The sequence below is a fragment of the Podarcis liolepis genome (genome assembly GCF_965112155.1).
Source record: "Podarcis liolepis genome assembly, chromosome: Z".
Lineage (NCBI taxonomy): Eukaryota > Metazoa > Chordata > Lepidosauria > Squamata > Lacertidae > Podarcis > Podarcis liolepis.
Window position 1 is genome coordinate 36,433,541 of NC_139570.1, and position 26,900 is coordinate 36,460,440.

Sequence of the window (26,900 nt, forward strand, 5' to 3'; positions counted from 1 at the left end):
CTGTTCCAGTCTTCACCAACCTGGTGTACCCTCCAGATGCTTTGGGCTCCCAACTCCCATTGACAAGGCTGGGGGGCTGATGGGAGTATGTCATCAACTAGGGCAGCAAGGCAAGAGCATTTTAACCCGGCACTGGCTGCCTGTGTGGTCTTGGACCCAATTTAAGGCATTGGTATCAATTTTTTTGTTATTCAGTCAGTCTTGGTATCAAATTAAATAAAGCCCTACATGGCTATAGACTCAAGTCTCTGCAGAAGCACCTTCTACAAGGCCAACCAACTCAATCATTAACTTTGACTGGTGTGTGTGTCTGCTCATTGACGCTGCAAGGATTTGTGATTCAAGGTTGCATAACAGGGCCTTCTCTGTGGTGGCACCCAAGCTTTGGAACTCCCAATACAGGAAGCTGCCATAACACTGAAGTCAGACCATGCAGTCAATCTAGCTCAGTACTATGAAGACTGACTGACAGTGACTCTCTCAGGGGAATCAGACACGTCTTTCTCAGCCCTATCTGGAGATGCCGGGGATTGAACCTGGGACCTTCTGCATGGCAAAGCCGGTGTTCCAACACTGAGCTGGGGCCCTTCCTCATAGCTCCCTTCTAGAGCAGTGTTTGTCCTCCTCACTTTTTACACTGAAACACAGTTTGAGGATGCTCTTGTTTTCCTAGGGCTTTACAGATTTGAGATTTTAACTGGCTTAATGCTCTACCGCGGCAAGTGATCAGTATTTATGGCTTATGCATTCTCTCATTTGATGTATTTTGTTCTGTCATCTTTTATTATACATTTTCCTGAGATCTTTCTGGAGAACAATTCATAACTGTAACCAGTAAAAGAAAAATGTAACAGTCACAAGACAAGCAGGGTTACCTGCTCAGTTGCCAGAAACGAGGACTGATACTTCGAGATCTGAGGTAGCTGCCCTGCCATTCGTGACAGCCGAGAAGTTGGTGTTCCTGTATTTTTTAATAAAGAAGATGGAGAAATAAAGGGTAAAAGGGAATTATTTCTCCCAAAACTCTCATCATCATCTATTTATTCCCCAGCCACTCTGGGCGGCTTCCAACAAAATATTAAAAAACAATATTTTATTAAACATTAAGAGCTTCCCTAAACAGGGCTGCCTTCAGATGTCTTCTAAAAGTCTGGTAGTTGTTGTTCTCTTTGACATCAGGTGGGAGGGAGTTCCGCAGGGCGGGTGCCACTACCGAGAAGGCCCTCTGCCTGGTTCCCTATAACTTGGCTTCTCGCAGTGAGGGAACCGCCAGAAGGCCCTCGGCGCTGGACCTCAGTGTCCGGGCAGAACAATGGGGGTGGAGACGCTCCTTCAGGTATACTGGACCAAAGCTGTTTAGGGCTTTAAAGGTCAGCACCAACACTTTGAATTGTGCTCGGAAACGTACTGGGAGCTAGTGTAGGTCTTTCAAGACCGGTGTTATGTGGTCTCGGCAGCCGCTCCCAGTCACCAGTCTAGCTGCCGCATTCTGGATTAGTTGTAGTTTCCGGGTCACCTCCAAAGGAAGCCCCACATAGAGCGCATTGCAGTAGTCCAAGCAAGAGATAACTAGAGCATGCACCACTCTGGCCAGACAGTCTGCGGGCAGTAAGGGTCTCAGCCTGCGTACCAGATGGAGCTGATAAACAGCTGCCCTGGACACAGAATTGACCTGCACCTCCATGGACAGTTGTGAGTCGAGGATAACTCCCAGGCTGTGCACCTAGTCCTTCAGGGGCAGAGTTACCCCATCCAGGACCAGGGAGTCCTTCACACCTGCCAGCCTCCTGTCCCCCAAAAACAGTACTTCTGTCTTGTCAGGATTCAACCTCAATCTGTTAGCCGCCATCCATCCTCCAACCGCCTCCAGACACTCACAAAGGACCTTCACTGCCTTCATTGGTTCTGATTTAAAAGAGAGGTAGAGCTGGGTATCATCCGCATACTGATGAAAACCCAGCCCAAACCCTCTGATGATCTCTCCCAGCGGCTGCATGTAGATGTTGAAAAGCATGGGGGAGAGGACAGAACCCCAGGGCACCCCACAAGTGAGAGCCCAGGGGTCTGAATACTCATCCCCCCCACCACTTTCTGAACACAGCCCAGGAGGAAGGAGTGGAACCACTGTATAACAGTGCCCCCAGCCCTCTAAATGGTCCAGAAAGATGTTATGGTTGATGATGTCAAAAGCCGCTGAGAGATCCAGCAGAACTAGGAAATAGCTCTCACCTTTGTCCCTAGCCCGCCAGAGATCATCGACCAGTGCGACCAAGGCAGTTTCAGTCCCATGATGAGGCCTGAATCCCGACTGGAAGGGATCCAAATGGTCCGCTTCTTCCAGGAGTGCCTGGAGTTGTTCAGCAACCACTTGCTCAATCACCTTGCCCAAGAATGGCAGATTTGAGACTGGGCGATAGGTGGCCACTGTGGCCGCATCTAAAGATGGTTTTTTTAAGAAGCAGTTTAATAACCGCCTCTTTCACCAGATCTGGGAAGGCTCCCTCATGGAGGGAAGCATTCACCACTCCACAAAGCCCATCGCCCAGCCCTTCCCGGCTAGCTTTTATAAGCCAGGATGGGCAAGGATCAAGGAGACAAGTGGTTGATTTCACTCATCCAAGCAGCCTGTCCACATCCTCAGGGGTAACAGATTGGAATTGATCCCACACAACTTGACTAGACAGGACTCTAGCACTCTCCCGCCCAGGCCCTGCTTCCACGGTGGAGTCTACAGTGGTGCCTCGCAGCAAGACGGAAAGAATCTGTTCTGTGATTCTCTTCGTCTAGTGGTTTTTTTTGTCTTGCGAAGCAAGCCCATTGACGGATTAGCGAATTAGCGCTATTAGCGGCTTATCTGCTGATCGGATCAGCTGATAAACAGCTTAGCGGCTTAGAAAAAGGGGGGAGGGGAAAAAACCTGCAGGAACTCGCAAGACATTGTCGTCTTGTGAAGCAAGCCCATAGGAAATTCGTTTTGCGAAGCACCTCCAAAACGGAAAACTCTTTCGTCTAGCGAGTTTTCCATCTTGCGAGGCATTCGTCTTGCGGGGCACCACTGTACCTCTTCTCGAATCTGAGCAACTTTATCTGCAAAAAACTTTGCAAAATCATTGCAGGAGATCATGTGGCCCGTACTGGGCCCTGATGGAGCAGGTGGTTCCGCTAAATTGTGAAGCACCTGAAAGAGTCTCCTGCTGCTGTTTTCCGCAGATGCAATAGAGGCAGTGAAGAAAGTCTTCTTCGTCGTTGCTACTGCCACTTGGTAGGCTCGACATTGAGCTCTAACCTGTGTCTGGTCAGCTTCAAAATGAGTTATCCGCCACCGGCACTCTAGCCGTCACAGCGATTGTTTCATTGCCCTCAGCTCCATGGAAAACCATGGGGCTGTCTGAGCTCCACACAATCGGAGAGAGCGCTTCGGAGCCAAACAGTCAATAGCCCTGGTTATCTCCACATTCCAGTAGGCCACCAGGAAATCAGCTGAAAGGCCATCAACATGGGATAAAACATCCCCTGAACTGCATACACAGTTCATTGTTTTATCTAGCTCAGTATTGTCTACACAGACTACCAGGAGCACTCAAAGACTTCGGAAAATGGACATTGTCAGCCCTACCTGGAGATGTCAGGGATTGAACCTGGGACCTTCTGAATGCAAAGCAGATGTTCTATTAACGAGCAACAGCCCTTTCCAGGAATATAGGAAGTTGTGTTATACCAAGTCAGATTCTTGGTCAATCTCATTTAGTACAATATACTCTGATTGGCAGTAGCCTTTTTCACTGTATGGAGAACATGGGGGTGGGCTTTCTTGAACCAGCTGGAAATGGAAATTTAAAGCACAGCATGAGGTTCTGAAAGGGGCTCAGCAAAAGAGAGCTGACCCCTGCTTTAAAGCAGTATAAGCAACTCAAGTGGGGAATAGGGAAGAAAGTGGCAGGTCAGAACATGAGACACATAGATACAGATTCCAGAGCAGTCTTGAGCAAGCTATGGTTGCCCACTGCAACCATTACTCTGGCTTGCAATAAACCATGGTTTGCAAAAACCAGGATTCAACCACAGGCATGGTGTCTGCTTCCATCCCTCCACTTGCTGCCTCATACATGAGTTCACTTACCATGTACACCAACACTAGCCAGGTTCCAGTTTAGATAAGGTTAGCAAAACCAGTTTATGACAGGGTCTGCTTAGCATCAGGGCATGTGTCACAGGAAACCATGGTTAAGGCAAAAAAAAGAAGCCCCAGAGAATGGCATTCTGAGGAGAGAACTAGTAAACTTGGTTTGCTAGAATGAGCAATACATCTGCTCCTAGCAGTTGCTTCAAGGATGGCGCCTGCTGTTTATAGACATTCTGAAGAGCTGGGGGACCTTACCAAAGTTTCTCTGCAAAGCAACAGAAGAATTGGAAAAATCAGAGGAGTGATGCTGAACGTAAGAGCTCATCTGCTGGGAAGGTGAAGAGTAGTCATCTTCACAGGAAGCTTCGGCTGGGTCCAGGGAGATACGGGCACATTCTATCAAAACATCATGGGTTTCTAGCCTCTTCCACCTGTTTTAGGTCCAAGCACCACCAGTCAATTTCCACCCCGTCACAGAATTTATGATACAATCTCTATTTACAGGAAATATTTATCAAAAACATTTAAAATATTTTTGAAAGCCAACCCTAGGGTGTCACTATGGTCTAACCTAGGGATGGTTTTAGAAAGGGTTCATTGCAGAATGCCATGAACATTGTATTTTTATTTCAGAAGGGACGAGCTAAATGTTCAATCACAGCCTCTCTTTCAAAAGGGATGGGAATGTACATACCTCCGAGGGTCCAGTTCATGATCCTTGGATCCAGTCACTAGCTCAGGGTGGATACGCACATGTGCCATCATTGGCTGGAAGAAACAGAGAGAAAATGGGTATTTTATCTTGGTATATCATAAAAAGAGCTCTGTTGGATCAGACCACCAAAGGCCCATCTAGACTAGCATACTGTTTTCATACTGGTCAGCCAGATGCCCATGATGGGAAGCATACAAGCATGACCCAAGCCCAACACATCTCTCCCCACTGGTGATTCCCAGCAGCTGGTATTCAGAAGCATACTTCCTTATTATTGTGGAGGCTGAAGATATCCACCAGGTTCAGTAGCCAGTTACAGTCTGATTGTCTTTGAATATGCCTAAAACGCTTGTCAAGCCATCTAAGTTAGCCATCACTGCCTACTGTGGAAGCAAATCCTGTTGCTGTGTGTTGTGTTGAATACTTTCTTTTTTCTATCATCAGAGGTCTAGACAACCATTTGACTGTTTCAACACAATTCTGTTATTTCCGGGTAGCAGTAAACAAACATGGAACATAGGACTTGGGGGGGGGGGACACGCAGGGGGCACTGTGGCTTGCCGATCTTAAGGTTGGCAGTTCGAGTCCGCACAATGGGGTGAACTCCCAGTGTTCCGTCTCAGCCCCTGCCAACCTCGCAGTTTGAAAACGTGCCAGTGCAAGTCCATAAATAGGTACGCTGCAGCGGGAAGGTAAATGCCATTTCCATGCGCTTTGGCTTCTGTCGTGGTGTCCTGTTGCACCAGAAGCAGTTTAGTCATACTGGGCATGACTCAGAAAGCTGTCTGCAGACAAGCGCCGGCTCCCTCGGCTTGAAAGCGGAGATGAGCACTGCACCCCATAGGCAAATTCAACTGGACTTAGCCATCTAGGGATCCCTTTGTCTTTAAGAACATTAATCAATCTAGCTCAGCGATGTCCACCATGGCTGGCAGCAGATCTCTAAGGTTTCAGGCAGGGATTCTCTCCCACCTCCATCTGGAGATGTCAATGGGGATTGAACCCAAGACCTTCTGTATGCAAATATATGGCTGTTCCCTATACACACCTGATTGCAGGTATTAATTTTCAGTTCCAATTGATTGCTGGACTTCCAATTTCTCTTTAGAAGCTCACTTCCTCAGATGCAGGTTCAACTAGTCATTCATTTCGGTACAGTGAATGGCCAATACAAACATAAATAAATACCAGCAATCATGCAATCCCGAAAAAGAAACTTGGGCCAGGTCTTTCTGACTTACAGGTACACACAAGACGTGCTTTAAAGAAAAAGATTTACCTTGACTATCTCTTCAAAGGTCTCCAAGTTTTCTTTCATACTGTAGTGGGAGCGCAGAAAGGAGACAAAATTGCAAGGGTACATTCCGTAGAGGCGGTGAAAGAGAGCATACACACTGGCATGGAGGTGGACCAGGTAGATCTCAGCCGTGTGTCCTAGGGAGGGAAAGACGTAAAACAGGTTACAATAACTCCTATTATTGAGGTCTCTGGACATGTGCCCTCCCCCTAAAAATACTGCTGTGCTGTAAATATTATCATAGTAAGTGCCACAATTCCATAGGTGCACAAAGGTAGCGGGGAGAGTAATTTTCAACAGAACTGGCTGTGAGTTCAGCACCTTAGGAAAATATGGCTTCATTTTTAGAAAACTGTGTGCAAGTCTGATTTAAACTCCATGGCTCACTCTGGGACAATCTGTTAAAATGGAGATTAGATGACAATCTTTACAACAATTTAAAATGCAAACATTAAAAATAACCTATAATCACAAAAATGTGGTGTGTCCTGAAAATTTACATCTCGGATGTCAGAGGTCAGAATGCAAGTGTGTCTTCAATGTAGCAGATTTAAAACCCAGACAATGAAAGATCAAAATGAAGCCCCAGTAATCTGGCTGCTGCATTTTGCACTGATAGAAGTTTCCAGTCAATTTCAAGGGCTGCTTCTTGTAAAGAACAATGTCAGGCTGAGACCAATGACTGTGACACAATGTTACCCAATGAGCTTTCAAGACAAGAGTCAGGATTTAAACCCTGGTCTCCCAGGTCCAACACTCTGAAAACACAATGCCATAATTACGGGGGGTTGTGTATCCACGGCCAGAATTGTAGTCTGAATTTAGGACCTTCAGCAAGGCTGGGAGAATTATTCTGAGCCAGGCCTTTGGTTTATTTAGCTCAGTATGGGCTACAATGAGAGCTATTCGGTTTTGGTTACTTTGATGTGGGTGGACTAAAACTCCCGCCATCCTTGACCATCATGCTAAGCTGGCTGTGAATTCTGAGAGTTGTAGTTCACTCACATCTGGGGACCCAAGGTTCATAAACGCTGATCTATGATGACTGGCAGGGGCTCTTCTGCATGCAAAGCTGATGCCCTACCACTGAGCTACAGACGTTCCCAAGGATAAGCTTGTTCACAGCAGACCTTTTCTAGCATCTCACCTGGATTCCTCAAGTTCCAGGAAGCAAGGCGACCAAAGATGCCAAAGTAGTCATGCAGGTACTGCTTCCCAGACTGGGGGATCATTGGCAGCATCGTTATTAACACTAGCACACCTGTGATGAGGACCACTACATCCGCGTCACTCTGCAAAGGATTGGGGTGGGGGGTGGGGAGACAGTTATCCAGAGGTTTAAGATTTCCTGTCAGATGCATCACAAGTATTAGGAAAGCCCTCTGCTCCATTGCCTTCATTTCTGTGGGTTCAGTTAGGATATCAGTAGCTCTTTCAACACTCCTTAGCAGAGACTGCATTTGTACTGCAAATGCACTGGTGTCACATGCTTTTATGCTTCTACAGATGAAGGAAACCCAACATTTTACATATAAAGCAGCATGTCAGGTAGAAGGGTTTAGGTCCCTCTGCACAACACCTAGTTTTCTACTTGTAGGAGACTTTGAATGATTCCACCATATTTAAAGCAATCTTTATTTCTCACAAACTCCCTTTTTTAAAAAGGGTTATTTAATTTCCATTACTCTCCTTTTTACATAAACAGGGTTAAATAAAAGTAACAGAATGAGTTAAGTGCCAAATTTAAAATGTGAAACAATGTTTGAGAGTCTTGGCCAAAGCTACACTGGGTGGGGGGGGGGAGGAAGAGCCAACAGTGAAGACCCTATTTGGGACAATGGGACAATAGTTGCAAAAACACACTGAGTTGGATCAAATATTAGTCCTACTCAGAGCAGACCCATTAAAAACAGTAACAGGTTACTAACTTGGGTCTGTTAATTTCAACTTTTCTACTCTGAGTAGGACACAGCCCAATGAAAAGAAAACAAAAAAAACCCAAACCCAGCTGTGAAGAAAGAGGTGTTATTTATTTTCACCCTGTTTTGAGATTCTCTCTCTTATAATGGAGACTTTACCACTCTGATTTTATTGATCCATTTCAGAATTAAAGCCTACATCCCTTGAAAAGAGAAAATTCTGATATGAATGAGGGGAACTGATCCAACTTGCATGAACAGGAACAGGCTTTGACTCATTATCTGTCCTTGCACTATGGCAGGAGGATGATCGAAGAGATATCAGTAAGTGATAAAGGTGTCATGTGAATGTGCCCTACCTGATGAATAGTTCTAGGTTGGGCGCCATTCACAAAGGTTTGCACTGCGGCCAGAGTGTGCAGTGGCCACTGTCCAAAAGGGTTTTGTTTCTGTATCTCAGGCTGGCACCCTCCAAATGTTGTTTGACTACAACTCCCATCAGCCCCAGCTAGCACAGCCAATAGTCAGGGATGATGCAAGTTTTAGCACTGAACATCTGGAGGAAACCAAGTTGTGAGAGGTCACTGTATGTCATCACATTCCACAGAAACATATAATAAACAAGAATTGCAACTACACAGCATCTGTACCTTAAGACACTTAAGCAACGTAACCAGGACAGACGCCTGAGAAAGCTTATGTTTCCAAGATGGCTGACATCTTATCACATGCCCAAGGAGTGAGAGAGCGGAGAGACGGGTACTTGACCTGTTCATACATTCATTGATTTTGTCCAGAAGGTGCTAAGAGAAATAAAGAGAGAACTTGTGATAAAAGCACATGGAGAATTTACCTGGAGGGTAGCCAAAATATATAACTGAACCTGCTCTCACTCTCTTTCATAGACCTCTCAAAGCACTCCTAAATAACAACATGGGCATTGGTTCACCTGTTAGATCACCTTGCCCCATGAATATGCCCACTTGACCACTTCCATCTGCAAAACTGGCTACCACATAACATTCTGAATGCAGAATATGTGTTTTTACCTGTTTTTAGCTTATCACTGATTTCAATTAATATTTGAATGTTTTTACTGTTAATTTGCTTTATTCTTTTTTTAAGCTGCTTTTTACCATCATATTGTATATAAACTGAATGAAATAAATATTTAATTGTTTACATCCCACTTTAACTATAAAATAAACTCAAAGTGGCTTGCAATATGAAAATCTCTCCTTCCAAGAACCAATGCAACTAATGAATGCCAACAGGATTATAGTAAAAAGGAGGGCACTGAAAAGCATGAGGAGATTAGCATGTTCAGAAGGAACCCCAAAGTTTGCAGAACAATCACTCAATCTTTGGGGGAGACATTAAGGAGGTTATAAAAGGGCAGCAACTCCAAAACAGTCCAATATTGACTCAATGGCTGCTGAATGCTGAGAATATCGGTTTAGGGACATGGTTGGCTGGCATTCAGAAACATTCTGAAAATAATACAAACAAGTGCAAATGTAAAAGATACACACCCCACAGCAGTTTCATTTAACTAGCGGTTGTGGTTCAAGAACAGTACCACAATTAAAGACCCACAACTGGCTCAATTCACAAGGTTGCTTCATTCATACATGCTCAAAACTGGACCATGGAAGAAGCTGCTCAGAGGCACCTACAGTCACATGGGAAATGATTGGCAGTGATGGACACCAGCTTCAATGGCTTTTAAAAACTGCTTTGATGTATCTCCCCCTCCCCCCCCCACACACAATCAAGCAGTTTTATAAGTTTTATTAAATAACTAAAAAGTTGATCAGACAAAATCATGGAGGATAAAGCTATCAATGGCTACTAGCCATGGTAGCTATGTTCCACCTCTGCTGTCACAGGCTGCATCTCCTAAATACCAGTTGCTTAGAATCACAAGTGAGAAAATAGCTGCTGCACGCAGGTTTTGCTTGCAGGCTTTCCATAATGGGCATCTGATTGGCCACTGCGAGAACAGGATGCTGGACTAGATGGGCCACTGGCTTCATTCAGCCGCACTCATCTTTTGATCTAAGTGGGCCCCAGTCTTGTTGCTTTTTAAAGCAGCTCAGCAATTCTTCAGCTCAATTTACACATGACAGACTTTTCAAACATCCCTTCTTCCATTTAGTGTTTTCTCAATTTCTCGATAAACATTTCTTATGACAACATACGTGTGCATTACCTTGTCGTGCGGCTCTTGAAGAGTGCATAGGGCGTGCAAGACTTGCTCTGAACTTGTTTCCAAGTAGGAATCCACCAGGGTATTTACATGCACTGGCCCGCGGTCTGATGTGGTTATTGGCCACCAAAAGAAAACACAATTACAGATCAGTGCATTCACATACACAAAAAAGATGTATTGGTTAGAAATGATTTGAAGAAAGTTATATAGGAGGTTACAGAATAAATCCACTGAGTACTATGCAATTTAACATTTATCCTGTGGGAATTATAGGATTTATTTTATTTTTAATATTTTATTGAAAGTTTTCAGTAAGGAAGTAAAGTGAAAGAAAAGAAAGGGGGGACTAAAACTGAAATACAATACAATATATGGGTGTATAAATAATATAATTATTCCACCAAATGTAAAATTATTAACAAATTATATTTTTCATAAATGGATTCAAACTATCATTTTATTTATCCATACACAATCTGTCTAAAAGCAATCCATTTGTATGCTACAAGCACTGCCATGACTTCTATCCATTAACTGAGGGGGGCCATGGTATTATCTTTCCAATGAATTAATATCAGTCTTTTGGCAGAAGGGCACAGAGACTCTATCTACACCAGGGGTTTTCAACCTGCCCCCTACCGCCCACTAGTGGGCGTTTCAGGATTCTAGGTGGGCGGTAGGGGGTTCTACAGCACAAGCTGAACCCTCCTTCCATCGAGCACTGGTGGGCGGTAAGGAAATTTTACCATCAAGAAAGATGCATTAGTGGGCAGTAGGTATAAAAAGGTTGGCTACCCCTTATCTACACTGATCCATACCCCATATAGTTGCTATATAATTTAAAATATTATCACCTGATAAGTTTACATTTTTCAGTGGGGATTGTAAGATTTAATTGAAGACTGAGTGGCCAGCCACATGAGACACCTCTGCTATAACATCTGCTGGCTGCCTCTATGATTCTGAGCCACCTTATGATGCTATACAAAGCCCTGAAAAACTTGGGTCCATGATGTCTTAACTTCCTGAGCATTTCTATCCCAGTCTGCTGCTCCAGAGAAGCGGACACGGAGCAATGGATCCAAACTACAAGAAAGAAGATTCCACCTAAACATTAGGAAGAACCTCCTGACAGTAAGAGCAGTTCGACAGTGGAATTTGCTGCCAAGGAGCGTGGTGGAGTCTCCTTCTTTGGAGGTCTTTAAGCAGAGGCTTGACAACCATATGTCAGGAGTGCTCTGATGGTGTTTCCTGCTTGGCAGGGGGTTGGACTCGATGGCCCTTGTGGTCTCTTCCAACTCTATGATTCTATGATTCTATGATTCTTCACTGAGATTATATGGAGAACTGTTAGTGCCCGCCCCCCCTTATCAGAGAGGTGCCATTAGCCTCAGCTACAGGTTACTGCTTTTGGTGCAGCCAATCCCATGCTGTGGAACACTCTTCCAGCAGAGATGCAGCATGCACTCTCGCTTTTGACTCTCCAGGTGTCTCTTGCAGACTTCACATCAGCAGGCCTATGCAGTTTAAATCTCAAGAAGCCAGTTGTTTCAATGATTGTTCTGTACTGATTTCAATGGCTTACATTTTTATACTGCTGTATGCTGCCCTGATATTTTCTAAGAGGGTGGTATATTATTACTACAACAACAATTTAAAATAGCAGTATTCCGTGGCCACCTTAGGTTGAGCAGCAGTTGTGGGCCAGCTGCTTCAGAATAAAATGTGAGGAACTTCAGAAATTCTGTGGACATCACTGGAGACATGACTGATACTTACCTGAGTTTAGGATTTCTCTAAGCTCAGTCTTTACACCTTCCAGGACAGGCAGATGTGGGGAATCCAGTACAGCCAGAAGATGGCTGATATTTCCATGCTGAGCCATTCTTCTTCACACAAAGTGCTTCTGTGCATGCCACACTGGCTGTGTTGACTCTCAATGCTTCTGTCTTACTGAGGCAAGAGAAATAAATAAAACCCCTGCTTTTGAAATGGGTTCTTTTTTCCCCTTCAGCCAAATACTGACTTCTTTACACCTCAACCCCCAATGCTTTCAATGTATATGCATGCTCAGAAAATGAAAACTACTACTATCTGAAATAAACTTACAGTATTCTGGTGTACACCAGCAGCAAATTTTGTTATTATTATTAACTGTCCTCGAGCTCGAGGGTGACTATCCTGATTTTACAAAGGGCATTATTATTATTATTTTGCAGAAGGCAAACTGAGTTTGATACATCGCAGGCTGGCTAAAACAATACAGCGGTACCTCAGGTTATATACACTTCAGGTTACAGACTCCGCTAACCCAGAAATAGTGCTTCAGGTTAAGAACTTTGCTTCAGGATGAGAACAGAAATCGTGCTCCGGCGGCCCGACGGCAGCAGGAGGCCCCATTAGCTAAAGTGGTGCTTCAGGTTAAGAACAGTTTCAGGTTAAGAACGGACGTCCGGAACGAATTAAGTACTTAACCCGAGGTACCACTGTACAGGAATCTGTATGTGAGGCCTGATATTTGAACCCAGGCCCGTCTTGAGATTCAAAAAGTAAAGCTGTTCCACTACCCCTAACAAAGAATTTTAAACAGACTTTCTGGACATTTCCCATTTTTGCCTTTCAAAATGTGATTGAAATCCTCGCAGCCTACAGGATTCTATTTTCGCAAACACACCGATTTCTAGCAAACAGCAAAAGGGGGGGCAGGTTTTTAGCTTTTCTTTTAATGCTAAGAACTGGGCTGAATGCCTCAAGCCAAGTCATGCTGGCTGGTGCCAAGTCAACTGGACTCCTGCCACTGTTGTCTTCATCTCCAGTGTCATCACCTCCTTTTCACTGCTATTTTGATATTCTACTAGCAATAGTACACAACATCTTGCACAGAGCTTTAATTTCAGGACAGACCCAGCGTCAATAATTCTTTGACAAAAGAGCTGTTGCTGCAGAACCAAACCGCCATTTCCCAGAGTCTTGGAACCGTCAGGGAAAACAGAAAAGGAAGTTATGTGAGATTTGTTTAGATTGTGACAGCTGACAGGCAATGCTGCCATTTTGCAAGCAGAAGCCAAACCCAAGCACAAAAACCCAAAACCATCCATAAGGCATTTGGCAGCTGCCATCCAACATCAAATACAGCTTTTATATATATGGCTTAGTAAAGGGCACTCAACACCAAAGAAGAACTATCAAATTTGCAATTTTTTTTAAAATCCCAAACACTTGCAGAGCATCTAACAGCATTCCAGAAAAAAACAGGCTGCAATTTAAACATCTATAAAATGCAAAAGTTCAGAACTCTTTAACTGTAATGCTGACTCTCTTTCCACTGCTAGAAAATCTGACTTTTTTTCATTAACACCAGTGGATAGGAAAAATAAAGATAAAGGATGATGAGTAAATAGCTGTTGAGCACTCCTACATTCAACAATTTGCCCCAACTAAAACCACAAACTGTATTCTAAGACTTGAACAGATTAAATACTTCAGTTATCTAGGGCTCACATTCCATCATACAGGATCTTGGAAGCACCACTGACAAACCTCCCTTCAAAAGGCGGAAATCTCAAAGCTAGCCATACTCAGATTTTTTTTCACAAAGGACGGCAAATATGTTCCAGCAGCCTTAAGGGTTTTCAATGCAAAATCTGTTTCCCAACTCCCGTATGCTGCAAATGTCTGGCATAATGGGGATCTGCCTAAGCTAGATGACTTTCAAGCAAAATTTCTACGATCTCTGCTGCAGGTACCCAACTGTCCCCAACTCCATACTACTGTCAGAAGCTGGTGAATGCCCAATTTCAACTAAAGCATGGTGGGCTGCCCTAAAACATTGGCTCAGGATCTCAGTGTTTGCTCTAGGGAAGGGTTTGTACCAACACCTGACCAATGAGGAGTCTGTCAGCAAATGGCAGAAAACCATGGCTAAAAAAGCCACCTCTATTGGTCTGTCACCCCCCACAACTTTATTACCTGGGTTATGCAGGCGCCCAAAAGACATTAAATCAAAGATTATGGGATAATACACACAGTGACTTGCGATCTCGATCAAACGCAATCTGTAGTCCGCTGGCAGTAGGAGTACAATATGGGCATGTCTTTAAGTTAACACCTTACATTAAAAACCTGGCGGTACCAAATTATCGAAGGTTATTCACCAAAGCCAGACTAAACATCTTTCCTTCTGCAGTGTTGGATGGCAGGTGGAGAGGAGCCCCCTACCAGGACAGACTTTGCTCAGGTGCTCAAGACATCGATTCTATAAAACATATTTTGCTGTGCAAAATATGAGCAAGCCAGGGCCGAACTGATATTACCCTTGCTGGTACCTTTCCCAGGAAAATCAGAGGCTCACTATGTCTGGTTCCTATTGGAAGACCGGACAAACGTTAGAACATTAGCAGTGGCAAAGTTTTTATCAGTGGTTGCAAGAACCAATGATCCCTATCTTTAAGTCTGAACAAAATGCTTGTTTAACCTGTATGAATTGTGTATTGCTTTGTAACGATTTGTTGGGTCTCTGGACCGTAATAAAGATTGATTGATTGATTTTGAGACTTTCCAGAGGGCCACTGACCTGCCCTACAATAGTAAGTTGTACACAGGTGCCACATCCTTAAAGCACTAAGATACCACCTGCAACAATCATGGATTCTTCTGCAGAATCATGGGAGCTGCAGTTTGGCAAGGGTGCCGAGAGTTGCTAGGCGACACCTATATTGCTCACACAGCTAAAAATTCCAGAGTGCTTTAAAAATCAATCCTTCTTCCTAGGGAACTCTGGGAATTGTAGCTCTGTGAAGTGATTACAGTGTCTCTTAACCCTCAAAGTCTATGACAAACTAGAGCTCCCATGATTTCTGGGAGGACCAGGGAACAATTGTAGGAATGAAAATGTAATTTCTAGCCATGTTTGGTGATCAAGGCTCTCTCAAAAGAGCCAGACCTAACTGTAAAACTTAAATCTAAAGCTTCTTCTATCATGGCTCAAAAAAGTTATGTCTGCACACTTGCACACAAAAGCTCATACCAATAACAAACTCAGTTGGTCTCTAAGGTGCTACTTGTAGGAATTTTTTTAATTTTGTTTTGACTACGGCAGACCAACACAGCTACCTACTTGTAACTAGAACTGTGGTATAGTGGTTAGAGTATTGGACTATGGCTTGGGATCAAATCCCCACTCAGTCACAGAGCTCACTGGGTGTGACCTTTGGCCAGTCACTATCAGCCTAACAGCCCAAGATTGTTGTGAGAATAAAATTTAGAGGGAGGTGTAGAAATACATATGCCACCTTGAGCTCTTGGAAGTAAGGTGGGATAAAAATGCAATAAACAAATAACAAAAATAAAAGTTAAGCAACTGCAAATGACAGCTGGCCGAATCTCTGCTGGAAGGGTGTTTACAGTGTGGACCCACCAACCACAAGTGTCTGACTTCTAGCTGAGGCCAGCTTTGCCTCTGTAACGGGGGGGGGGGGGGGAGGCTACTAACAGCACTCCTGTGACTGAGCTGCAATATAAGGGCTATGGCGATCCTTAAGGTACTCTGATCCAGAAGAGCATTCTTTTATAAAATGCAGACTTTTAGGGTGTTATCTCCCTTCATACACAGCCAAGTCAACCAGGACACAAAGTTTAGTCTGCACATTACAATAGTTATCATAAAGGCTCCTGTAAAATTCTGCTGAAGTGGATTCTTCTTTGGATTGCTATAGACAAGGACCTCAAAGATGACTTCCCCCCAAAAAACTAGTAAATAGATTGAAAGCTCAAGACAGTTTTCACATCCAAACCAACCAGGGAATAACCTGCTGGACCAACCAAACTGACTCACAGAACCAACATAGCACCCTCCAGGCAGTGTGGAGTACAACTGCTATCAGCCCTGATTACTGGCCATACTGGCTACAGCTGGAGGAAGTTGCAGTCCACAATTTCTCCCTGCCTGTAGACAATCAATGCCTGTAAGGAATAACTTTCATAAACTCTGAAAAATTAATCTTATTTTAAGTGATGGAGAGTATTATTAGTAACAAGCTCATTAGACAGGATAGCCTGAGGTATTTCAAGTATGCCTGCCATTTTGACAAATTAGCCATAGTTGGTATTAGTCAGTAGAATTTTACAGAAGTCATCACCAGCCACACACAGAGAAACGAATGTGAGAGAATTTTTAAGTGCATACAGCCACCTTGGATACTCTCTACTGACAGCTATGCCTGGGAAGAGTGGTTTTCCTCTCAATCCAAGCCAGAGATCCACAACAATAGGATAAGCAAGCCAGCTGACTGTGCCTGAAAAACAGAAAGCCTTACAACAGAAATAATCCAGCTAAAAACAAAAGACTATTTTGTTCCTTTATTTGTGGGTCCCTCTGAATTAGAGCTAGTCAACAGGATGTTTTTCAAAGGACAAGGGTGCATTTTCTCTCCCCCCCCCCCCCAAATGTAAGAAAAACCCTGCTGGATGACAGTGGCCAAACAGATACCTATGAGAAGCCCACAAGTAGGATCCAAAGGGGGCTATATACACTAGCCAACTTTCCATTTTCAAAAACAGGTTAGTCAAGATTTGCCAAACACTGGTTAAAATGTATCTCAGATAAAGGGGCCCTTAGAAGGGACTTCCTGGTTCAAGGGGCAGGGAGAGGACGTTTCAAAAACAAGCTTAAACACAAGAGAACAGACTGGGGAATATTCACAAAGGCAATTCACCTATGTCTTTGTCCTCGTCCTCCCCCATTCCTCCCCTCTACCCACTACCACCTCTACTTAGCCCTGCCCACCTCACAGGAATAGCACACAAATAACACTAAAAGCTATAAAACTGAAATAAGTATCGTTCCTTTACCCTTCCTTACATAACAACAGAGCCCATCTACCCTTGCTTCCCTCCCCCCTTTTGGACCTTATTCTCCATTTCTTCTCGGTCTAAAGGCTTGCTTCATAGCTTTAAAACAATAAACAATTGGTTGCATCAACTGCTAGTTCTACTCAGTAGAACCACTGATGCCTAAGATGCATGGGTAAGTTAGGTCAATTAATATCAATAGGTCTGCTTTCAATAGAACTAGCACTGGGTACAACCCCAATGTACATGAAGCACTGTGATCACAAAACAAGCACTTTAACTATTATTTAGCAGCTTTCTTATGATTCTGCTTCTCTACACCGCCCCACCGTGCCCCTTCCTCATTCGGCCCCTACCCCAAATAATACTTAGAACTGATCTTCCCCTCATCTTCTCGATTTTTCTCCCCACCCTGTTTTTAGGCAAACACTATTCCGCAGCAAGAGCTTCAATTCAAAGACGCATTACCTCTATTATTTCTTTGCCCGCAGGACCCTCCCCCACAATATATTTAGCTTTCCCTCCGCATCGCCACTTTCTTTCTTCCTCCCCCCCTCCCCCATCAACACACCACTTTTCCCTGACCTACCTCTCAGGGGCGTTGTTACGGATAAACTGAAAAGTTGCAATGACAAAAAGGCGTCCCTCAACCAAAAAGCTCCAATTTAAATGCACGATGCCCCTTTATTGTTTCTTCGCCTCCCTTCTGCTCCGATGCACACAGAGACAGCCCTGCCCTCATGCTCCATCCTCTTCCCTGCTTCCTCTCGCCTGATGGACCACTCCTTCCCCACTGCCCCTTATTCCTCTCATCGCTACCCCCGTTTCTTCTTCCTTCCCCCCTGCTTTCCCCACTGTCATCCATTCATTCTTACCGAACCCCAAACCTAGATATTCACCCTTCCGATTCTGCTCCGGCGGCTGCGCCTCCTTCGCCTACGCTCAGCTGTTTACCACTCAGGACTCCTAAAGCCCACAGGGCGCCGCCATCTTGCCCCGCCCAGATATCCCTCCGCCGCCTTTCTCTTCTTCGCCCCCTCCTTCAGAAAATAGTCCCCCTCCCACAACACAAGCGACCCCCGCTCCCGCCCGGTGTCACATCCTTTGCCGCCTCAACCAAGACCCCTTCTCTTAGGACACTGAGACCCGAGTAGGGTGTGTGCCGTCTCCGGTGTCCTTTGCTCTAGGGCGGAGGCGGACGGTTATCAGAACAGGTTGGCAATGCGTAAATCGGCCCGAGGTCTCGTGATTCCGAGGGAGGCCCGCGGCGAAAAAGGTTCCAGCACTAGGGGTGGGTCATGTGATGCGAAGTCGCTCTGTGGGGGAGCAAGGCGGGAGGAAACTTTTGCAAACGGACAAGCAAAGCTGATGGAGGGAGGTGCTACCGGGTTCGGCCCTGGGGGCCACGCCCACCCTGTTTACGTTAGCAACTGCGGCCTGGACAACTTTAACCCGCCTGCCGCGTAATTAGAAAATGGTCAGAACTAGGAATAGGCCCGCAGCTCACTGGAGGGGAAAGCTACAAGGGCAGACCCCTTGGTCTTTCTATGCAATATCTGAGTTTCCATTCGTCTCATGAAAGCAGACACGGTTGCATTAAAACACTACATTTATTCCAAGAACATTCATCGCTATTACAGTGGTACCTCGGGTTACATACGCTTCAGGTTACAGACTCCGCTAACCCAGAAATAGTACCTCGGGTTAAGAACTTTGCTTCAGGATGAGAACAGAAATCGTGCTCCGGCGGCGCAGCGGCAGCAGGAGGCCCCATTAGCTAAAGTGGTGCTTCAGGTTAAGAACAGTTTCAGGTTAAGTATGGACCTCCGGAACAAATTAAGTACTTAACCTGAGGTACCACTGTATATAAGAACCTAGGAAGAGCCAGGTGGATCAAGCCAATGCATAGCTGTCAACTTTCAGATTTGAAAATAAGGGATCAGCGGCCTCACCTGTCCCAGGGACAGTCTACGGGATATCTGACAATCTGGGATCGCAGCGGGAAAGGGCGGGAAACAGCGCTGGAATAAGGGAATTTCCCACAAAAAAGGGAAGGTTGACACCTATGAGCCAATGGCCCAATATTGCAGGAAATATAAAAAATAACGAAACAGGTAATAGAAGTAACTCCAGAAAAAGCACAATTAAATATATTCCAGGACAATAACCCACATGTACATGACAAGGAACTCATAAGTCACTCTCAGCAGCTGGAGATAGCATAGCTAGACACAGGAAAGACCTATTGAGAGCTGTCATAAGAGAAACCATGCTCAGAGGGGGTAGTTAATAAATGAACCTCTCAGTGTTACGTATTTCTATGCTAACAAAAGAATTTATCTTTTTACTTGTATCTTTTACTTCTGTGTCGCTGTACAGTGCTACCTCTGGTTACGTACTTAATTCGTTCCGGAGGTCTGTTCTTAACCTGGAACTGTTCTTAACCTGAAGCACCACTTTAGCTAATGGGGCCTCCTGCTGCCGCCGTGCCACCAGAGCACGATTTCTGTTCTTATCCTGAAGCAAAGTTCTTAACCCGAGGTAATATTTCTGGGTTAGCTGAGTCTGTAACCTGAAGCGTATGTAACCTGAACATATGTAACCTGAAGCGTATGTAACCCGAGGTACCACTGTAATACCACTAAAGAATGTAGCTGAGCAATCCAACCATTGACTCTATCAAAGGTATCCCTTTTGTATCTTTCAAAAAAGTGTTTACTTACACTAGAAGATGTAAGTAGAATAGAAAAATGTAACTGGAAAAATGTAGCCAAAAGATTTTACCGTGGTACCTCAGGTTACGAACTCTTCAACTTACGTTTTTTAGGGTTACGAACTATTGTAACCCGGAAGTAAGTTGTCCGAGCTCTCGGAGGCCTCGCCACTGCCTGGAGCCAAGCGCGGACATCCGCAGGGCCTACGGAGCTCTCAGAGGCCTCCGCGAATGCGGGGAGCCAAGCCCCAACATCCGCGGGGCCTGCAGAGGCTCCGTGACCGGGCTCCAGCCGCGGGAACTCTCAGAGGCCTCCATGAATGCCAGGAGCCAAGTCGATTGTGATTGTGAAAGAGGACCCTGAGCCCCGATCCAAACAATGACTATCATCAGCGTAGGTAAGAAAAAAATCACATTTTCATTTTGTACTGTTTTATTGATTTCATTTTATGGATCAATGGCCTCGTTAGATTGTAAAAATCATGTAAAATTGCTGTTTTAGGGCTCGCTTTTCATTGTCTGGTTCCTTTTTGCGTTTTGGTTTGTGTGGCTTTTTTGGTTTTTTGACTGTGATTTGTTCTTCGTTTTATGGGACTGACTTGTGACTTTGCTTTTGCGACTGTGGCTTGTGACTTCATTTTTGGGACTTGTTTTTGTGACTGTGTGGAACCCACTTCAGCTACTGGTTGATTGTGTGACTTCAGAAATTGATAAAAGCCCCCCATCCAAACTGACTATCATCAGTGCACGTAAGAAAAAAAATGATATTTTTTTCCATCTAAAATAGTGTCTGAGAAGGGCAGACGTGGCAAAAACTGTCGTAGTCCAGATCTTACAGCATGGTCATCTCAAGCAGGGCTTGTTCCCACCGCAGTACAGCACTGGAGTCAAAGGCCTCTCTCCTTGTCAGACTTCAGCCAACCTGCCCAAGATGGATCTATCTTTGTTCTCCCCTTCTTCTGGCCAACACACCTTGCTCTAAAAACCTCTCTGTTCCTGTCAACTCAAACACACACACCACCATCATGGCAACCTCTGTATGCCCAGGCCCAAGATTCCTCTTAGATGGGTCATTGACACCTTTTATCATGCCAACGCCTCTATCTCAGATGAGGCCCTGGCTCGAAAGGAAGCTTAGCCTGTACTTTTCCACTGACTTCCAATCTTGCCTTCAAAATGCCAAATACTCAAATCCTACCATTTACTAATTTCTAGGGTTTAGGCAGGTCCCCCAAAATCTATAACACTACCACCCTTTTAGAAAGAGAGACAGCTTTCCATAGGTGTGCAGAAGAAATAACAGAAAAGTTACCGCATTTAGAGCAACACATCAAAGCAGGTAATAGTGCAGTGACATGTTTAAAAACACAAGAACAGTTAATATCCAGGTGACCTCCAGCTTCCCTGGAATCCTCCAGACTTTCTCTTTCCTCTTGAGGCACACTCTGATAACCATTCCAATGCAGCTTACCCAGTCACCCACACTTGGCAGCCAAGATTATGAGTTTCCAAAGCATGTTTAAGTCAGGATGCCAGCCTCAGAACCAGAGCTGTCTCAACCCAGAGGCCCTTCGTCATCACTATCAACATTTTCACCATTTCTTATCAGCACAGTTCCTATACATCATTAACAGTTTTCATTATCACAAGCATGCAAAAGCACATTACTGAACAGAGTAATTTAGACAAAACACTTTCTAGCTCCTCCACCACCAACTGCATTCAAGAAAACAAAACACACCACAGCATTTCAAAACCTTTGTTGAACTTGCAGCAGGCAAAGTCCCTTTGTAAATCTGTTCAGTCAGCAGAAACCCATCCTCCTCTCCTTGTTGCAATACCCTGCCTGGGGTTTCCACAGAATTCTTACTACTGAGTAAATCAAACAAAGTTCTCAGTCCTTGTTGGTTAATCCACAGGTTCAGTCTTCCTGGGGCCTTGCTATTCCTTCTGGGTTGTGGGTCAGGGCTTCCAAACTTACACCTGCAATTTATGCAGCTGCTTGAAACACAATTCCGGGACCCCCAGCTGTTTCCTCTCTGGTACATGGGGAATCTCTTCCCTGGGGCCCAGTCCACCCCATCTCCTGACCCATATCCCAAATGAAAATCTTGCCACCAGGCTTTATCTGGGGGCACTTTCTTCGGAATCTCCAGGCCCGCCCCACCCACACAGATGTCCAGAAAACCCCTCTTTGCATACTCCTGGTCAGTGCCGGATTTATGTATAAGCAAAACAAGCTTTAGCTTAGGGCCCCACTCTATTGGGGGCCCCAAAAAAATTTAAAGGAAAAAAAAACCCTGGATGTACATTTCCAAAATATAAGATAACAAATAAAATAAAACCTACATACAGCAACAGTGTTTTGGGTTGTGTAAGCTCCTATGACGTAAGTAATGGACCCCGCCTGCTAGCCTGCACCTAAAATATCACTGGTTTGCTCATTTCTTTATATAGTTCAACAATTACTTTGATAAAATACATATTTTGTTATGTGCAAATGGCTTTAGATACCTATTAGGTCCATAAATTACCATATAGCATATATGCAACTGAAAAAAAGCAACAATTTGTTGTTGACAAAGGACAGCTGGACATATAAAGGGCCCCATTACCTTCAGTAGTTTAGGGCCTCATCAAACCTAAATCTGGCCCTTCTCCTGCTGCTAAACAAAGACATGTAACTTCCCCAGCAGCTTTCTTCCCCAGACCGCATTGCTCTTGGCAGCTCTGACTGCTAGTGTCCACTTAAGGACTGTTTCTAGCATTGGGTCATTTCCTCTCCCACTCAAGGCCATTTGGAGCCATCCAAGGGACAAAAGCCCCAACGTTCCCCCCTCACCAAATCCAACAGGCACTGAAGCCTCCTGTTTCGATTCAGCTGTCTGCTCCCTGAAATAAAAAAAATAAAGGTCTTATATGTATAATAAATGTTCATAAAGGTACCAAGCAAACACGTACATAAATATAGAAACCACATGTCTGAAGCAGCACAGGAAAACAGCCCTGGAACCATTTTGACTCTCAAACTGACCAAATGTTTTCTCTGCAAGGTTGAAGGAAATGGAAAAGTCTCCCCATTGTCTTTTCATTCACAAATCCTGTCTTAAGGGTATGTCTGTGTATGATTAGGGTGAGCCTGTGACCTGGCTCAGGAACTAAGTATTTGTCATTACAAAAGACTGGCCAGGCTCCCCAGGGTATCCAATCAAGGAAGCATTAACAGGTAACCTGCCAGACAGGAGATAAACAATGCACTCAGATTTCTGTTGTAGACTGCCCTTTCTGTGATGTCGGTATGATGTATCTGGGGGGTGGTCTTGAGCTACACTCCTGTGATATATGTATGATGTTTCTGGGGGTGGTCTTGGACTCCAGGGCAGCCAATTTAAAATGTCTATATAAGGGCGGGCACACCTGGGTTCTGGGTCCCTCCTCCTTTCCTGTGTGAGAGGGGAGCACCCTGTTACAACAGTTCAACAAAGATCAGGCTTACGAGCTGCTTTACTTCTCAATATCCTCTGGTTGGCCTCTGTTATTTTCTCCGACCGATGGAGAACCTGCAAAGGACTCTATAAGGGCTCTTGTGTTCCCCATAAGGGAACAAGGGCAGATTTTCGTTTATTACATCCCCTTTCTCCTGACACCCCCTGAAAGTATCAATCCAGCAGTCATCCACTGCTCTTCTGGCTTCTCCCTGAGCACAAAGGAAGCTGCTGCCTCTTCCATGGGTAGACAGACCAGCATCTACTGCCTTCCTCACAGGTGCTGGCGCCTCTCCCATTTCCTCAGGCACAACTTCCAACTCAGTGGGAGCCAACTGCTCCCCCACTCCCGACAGCTCATACTTGTCTCCATTGCATTCAGCTGCAGGCTGCAACTCCTCACAGTCCAAGCCCTTCAACTGTCCACCCACATTCTGGATCTTTCTGGCCACCCTGGGCGGTCTGGCAGCTAGGCTCCCAGATTACTCCCTGGCCCTTGTAGCATCTCACCACCCAGCAGGGCACTCTCCTCACGTGGTATAGAATTCAACTGGTAGCAATTCTTGCTCTCTGGTACCTCCATTTTCTCTTTTTCTTCCACCGCTGGCTGCTGGAATGGAGTCACTTTTTTGCTATGCAAGGAGACTTCTCCCCCACTATATCACCAGCTGCCTCATTTCATCAAATCATTGCTTCTGGTGCTTTTCCAGCCTAACTCGAACTGCTCAAAAGGTGTTACTGTTTCTCCCTTCATTGTTACCTAAAGTAGACGTTGCACCTACGTCAGGCAGCCTATGGCCCGGGGGCCGGATGCAGCCCTATCACCATCTCAATCCGGCCTGTGGATGGTCTGGGAATCAGCGTGTTTTTACATGAGTAGATAGCGTCCTTTTATTTAAAATGCATCTCTGGGTTGTTTGTGGGGCCTGCCTGGTGTTTTTACATGAGAAGAGTGTGTGATTTTACATATTTAAAATGCATCTCTGGGTTTTTGTGGGGCATAGGAATTCGTTCATTTCTTTTTCTTTTTCAAAATATAATCCGGCCCACCACTTGGTCTGAGGGACGATGGACCAGCCCATGGCTGAAAAAGGTCACTGACCCCTGGTCTACATCTTTCTCTCCAGAAGCTCCAGTGTTACAAAAGTTGGACACCACCCCCACTCTCTGCTGAGCGGTAGAAAGATTCCATGGGGTTCCAGACATTCACCCAGGGTTTGAGCCCTTTGGAGAACTGAAGATGTGGAGGAGACTGTCATAGCTTTAAGAAATATAATATACTCACATATTTACACCTTCAGTCTTCATGGAGTCCAAATCTTATAGCATGGTCATCTCAAGCTGGGCTTGTTCCCACCGCAGTACAGCACTGGAGTCAAAGGCCTCTCTTCTTGTCAGACTTCGGCCAACCTGCCCAAGATGGATCTCTCTTTGCTCTCCCCTACTTCTTTTATTTTATTTTATTAAAGATTTACTTGTTTTACAGTAGTAAGTGTAATGTCTCTCATATTTTTTCCATAATAAAAAAATTCCTTCCGTAGCACCTTAAAGACCAACTAAGTTACTTCTTGGTATGAGCTTTCGTGTGCATGCACACTTCTTCAGATACACTGAAACAGAAGTTGCCAGATCCTTCTATATAGTGAGAAGGTGGGGAGGGGTATTACTCAGGGGAGGGGTGGTGGGAATGGGTGATTGGCAGATAGCTGAGATGAGCCTGTTGACGACTCTTAACGACTGCAATAGGTCTTACAGGAAAAGGCAAGGGGTGAGAAGGTGAGAAATGGTATAGTCATGTATAGTGAGATAAGAATCCAATGTCTTTGTTCAGCCCAGGTTTTTCCATTGTTTTAAGTTTGGTAATGAGTTGCAATTCAGCAGCTTCTCTTTCCAGTCTATTTCTGAAATTCCTTTGTAGTAAAACAGCTACTTTGAGATCTTGTATAGAATGTCCTGGGAGATTGAAGTGTTCTCCTACTGGTTTCTCTCTTTTGTGATTCTTGATGTCTGATTTATGTCCGTTTATTCTTTGGCGTAAGGTCTGGCCTGTTTGTCCAATATAGAGAGCTGAAGGACACTGTTGGCATTTGATGGCATACACAATGTATTTTTTCCATGTAACATTTTTACAAATCCGTTTCATTTGTTGAGACATTACAGGAAAAAGAGAGAGAGAGAAGGGGTGGAGGGAGTGAAGATGGGTGGGGGTGGGGGTGGGGTTGGGTGGCGATGTTTCTGTTATGCTTAATGTATGTAGGGTTTGGTGTCAGCGTTTCTTGTTCTGTTCACTTGTGTTCCTTTGGTGGTGAGAGGTTGGGGTTGGCCTAGGGTGTGATTGTTTGTTTGTGATTGGCTGTGGTGATCTTTGTTTTTGTGTGTGAGTGAGGTGGGTGGGTATTTTGGATCATGTTAGCCATATTGATTTGTATGCTGTTGGTGGGTTGTTGTCATTGTCTTGTTGGGCTGTGTATGTGATAAAGGGGAGCCATACCGGGGTCAAGGTGTCTTCTTCTGTTTGTCCCCATGTCAATTTCAGTTTATTGGTTAATTTTTCCAGTAAGGCTGTTTCCCATACTGTTTGGTACCATCGATCCATGCTTACTCCTGACAGGTCTCTCCAGTGTCTTGTTATGGTGTTTCTGGCTGCTGAGAGTAGGTGGGTTATGAGTTCTTTGTGGTGTAAGTGGGCATTGTTGTCTTGGAAGATGTTTAGTAGGGCCAATTCTGGGGTGGTGTCTAATACTTGCTTAGTTATTTTACATATTTCTCGTATGGCTGTTGTCCAGAATAGTTGGATTCTGGGGCACTCCCACCACATGTGGAGGTATGTGCCTCATGTTAGGCTCTCCGCTACTTCTGTTCAGTACACCTTGCTCTAAAAACCTCTCTTTTCCTGTCACATCAAACACACTTCCCATTGTTGTAAGCCATTATCACATTTATTGTTGCCCTTTGGGCCACCACCACACCATCAGCATGGCAACCTCTGTCTGCCCAGGCCCACTATTCCTTCTAGAGTGGCCATCAACACTTTTTGTCATGCTAACACCTCTGTCTCATGTGAGGCTCTGGCTTTGAAGGAAGCTTAGCCTGTACTTTTCCACTGACCTCCAACCTATCCTTCAATACTCCAAATAAAATCCTACTATTTACTAATTTCTAGGGTTTAGGGAGGCTCCCTTTTCAAATCCATAAAACCATGTTCCTCTGGTCCCTCCCTGGTACAGTATATTGGCCTAATTTAACAGATTGGAGCTATTTAGATAATAGGCTGGTCAGCTCTTGATGACAGAATTAGCTTCATTTTGTTCACGCTGTGTTATTTTGCTAAAGACTCTCACTGCTTCTTTGTGCTGTAGTCAAGACTGCTATTTAATAAAAGCAGCTAGCTTCCCTCCACTTGTGTTGTTATTGCCACTGAATCCAAAAGAACTCTTCACCTTTGGCCAAACGTTTTGAAACTTTGGAAAAACCTTTGAATGGTTAACTTATTAACTATGTTTAAACAGAAACTAAAGCTCGAATGCTGTTTAAAAGAGAAAAAAGGCTCATTTTCTATAGAAGTGAAAGCAATTAAACTGGAATGA

General features: G+C 44.6%; 2 protein-coding genes across 17 annotated transcripts in view; one reads left to right on the plus strand and one right to left on the minus strand.

Annotated features, from left to right (window-relative positions):
- The window catches only part of TSC1 (TSC complex subunit 1), a 32,422-nt gene extending 14,010 nt beyond the window's left edge, over positions 1-18,412 (minus strand). For 4 of the 15 annotated variants that reach the window (XM_083485001.1, XM_083485000.1, XM_083485009.1 and 1 more), the window contains exons 1-9: positions 18,015-18,140; positions 12,046-12,219; positions 10,267-10,370; positions 8,705-8,857; positions 7,283-7,427; positions 6,118-6,272; positions 4,818-4,891; positions 4,379-4,554; positions 876-961 (exon numbers count right to left, since the gene is read on the minus strand). In XM_083485001.1, the coding sequence (XP_083341127.1) occupies positions 876-961; positions 4,379-4,554; positions 4,818-4,891; positions 6,118-6,272; positions 7,283-7,427; positions 8,705-8,857; positions 10,267-10,370; positions 12,046-12,151 (999 nt within the window). In that variant the 5' untranslated portion in view covers positions 12,152-12,219; positions 18,015-18,140. Of the gene's footprint in view, positions 1-875; positions 962-4,378; positions 4,555-4,817; positions 4,892-6,117; positions 6,273-7,282; positions 7,428-8,704; positions 8,858-10,266; positions 10,371-12,045; positions 12,220-17,704 lie in introns of all 15 variants that reach the window. The other 11 variants (XM_083485002.1, XM_083485011.1, XM_083485004.1 and 8 more) reach the window with 9 other exon arrangements.
- A 1,713-nt stretch (positions 18,413-20,125) lies between these two features.
- The window catches only part of GFI1B (growth factor independent 1B transcriptional repressor), a 38,490-nt gene continuing 31,715 nt past the window's right edge, over positions 20,126-26,900 (plus strand). For both annotated transcript variants that reach the window (XM_083485315.1, XM_083485314.1), the window contains exon 1: positions 20,126-20,226. The gene's annotated coding sequence lies outside the window, so the exon portion shown is untranslated. The remainder of the gene's footprint in view (positions 20,227-26,900) is intronic.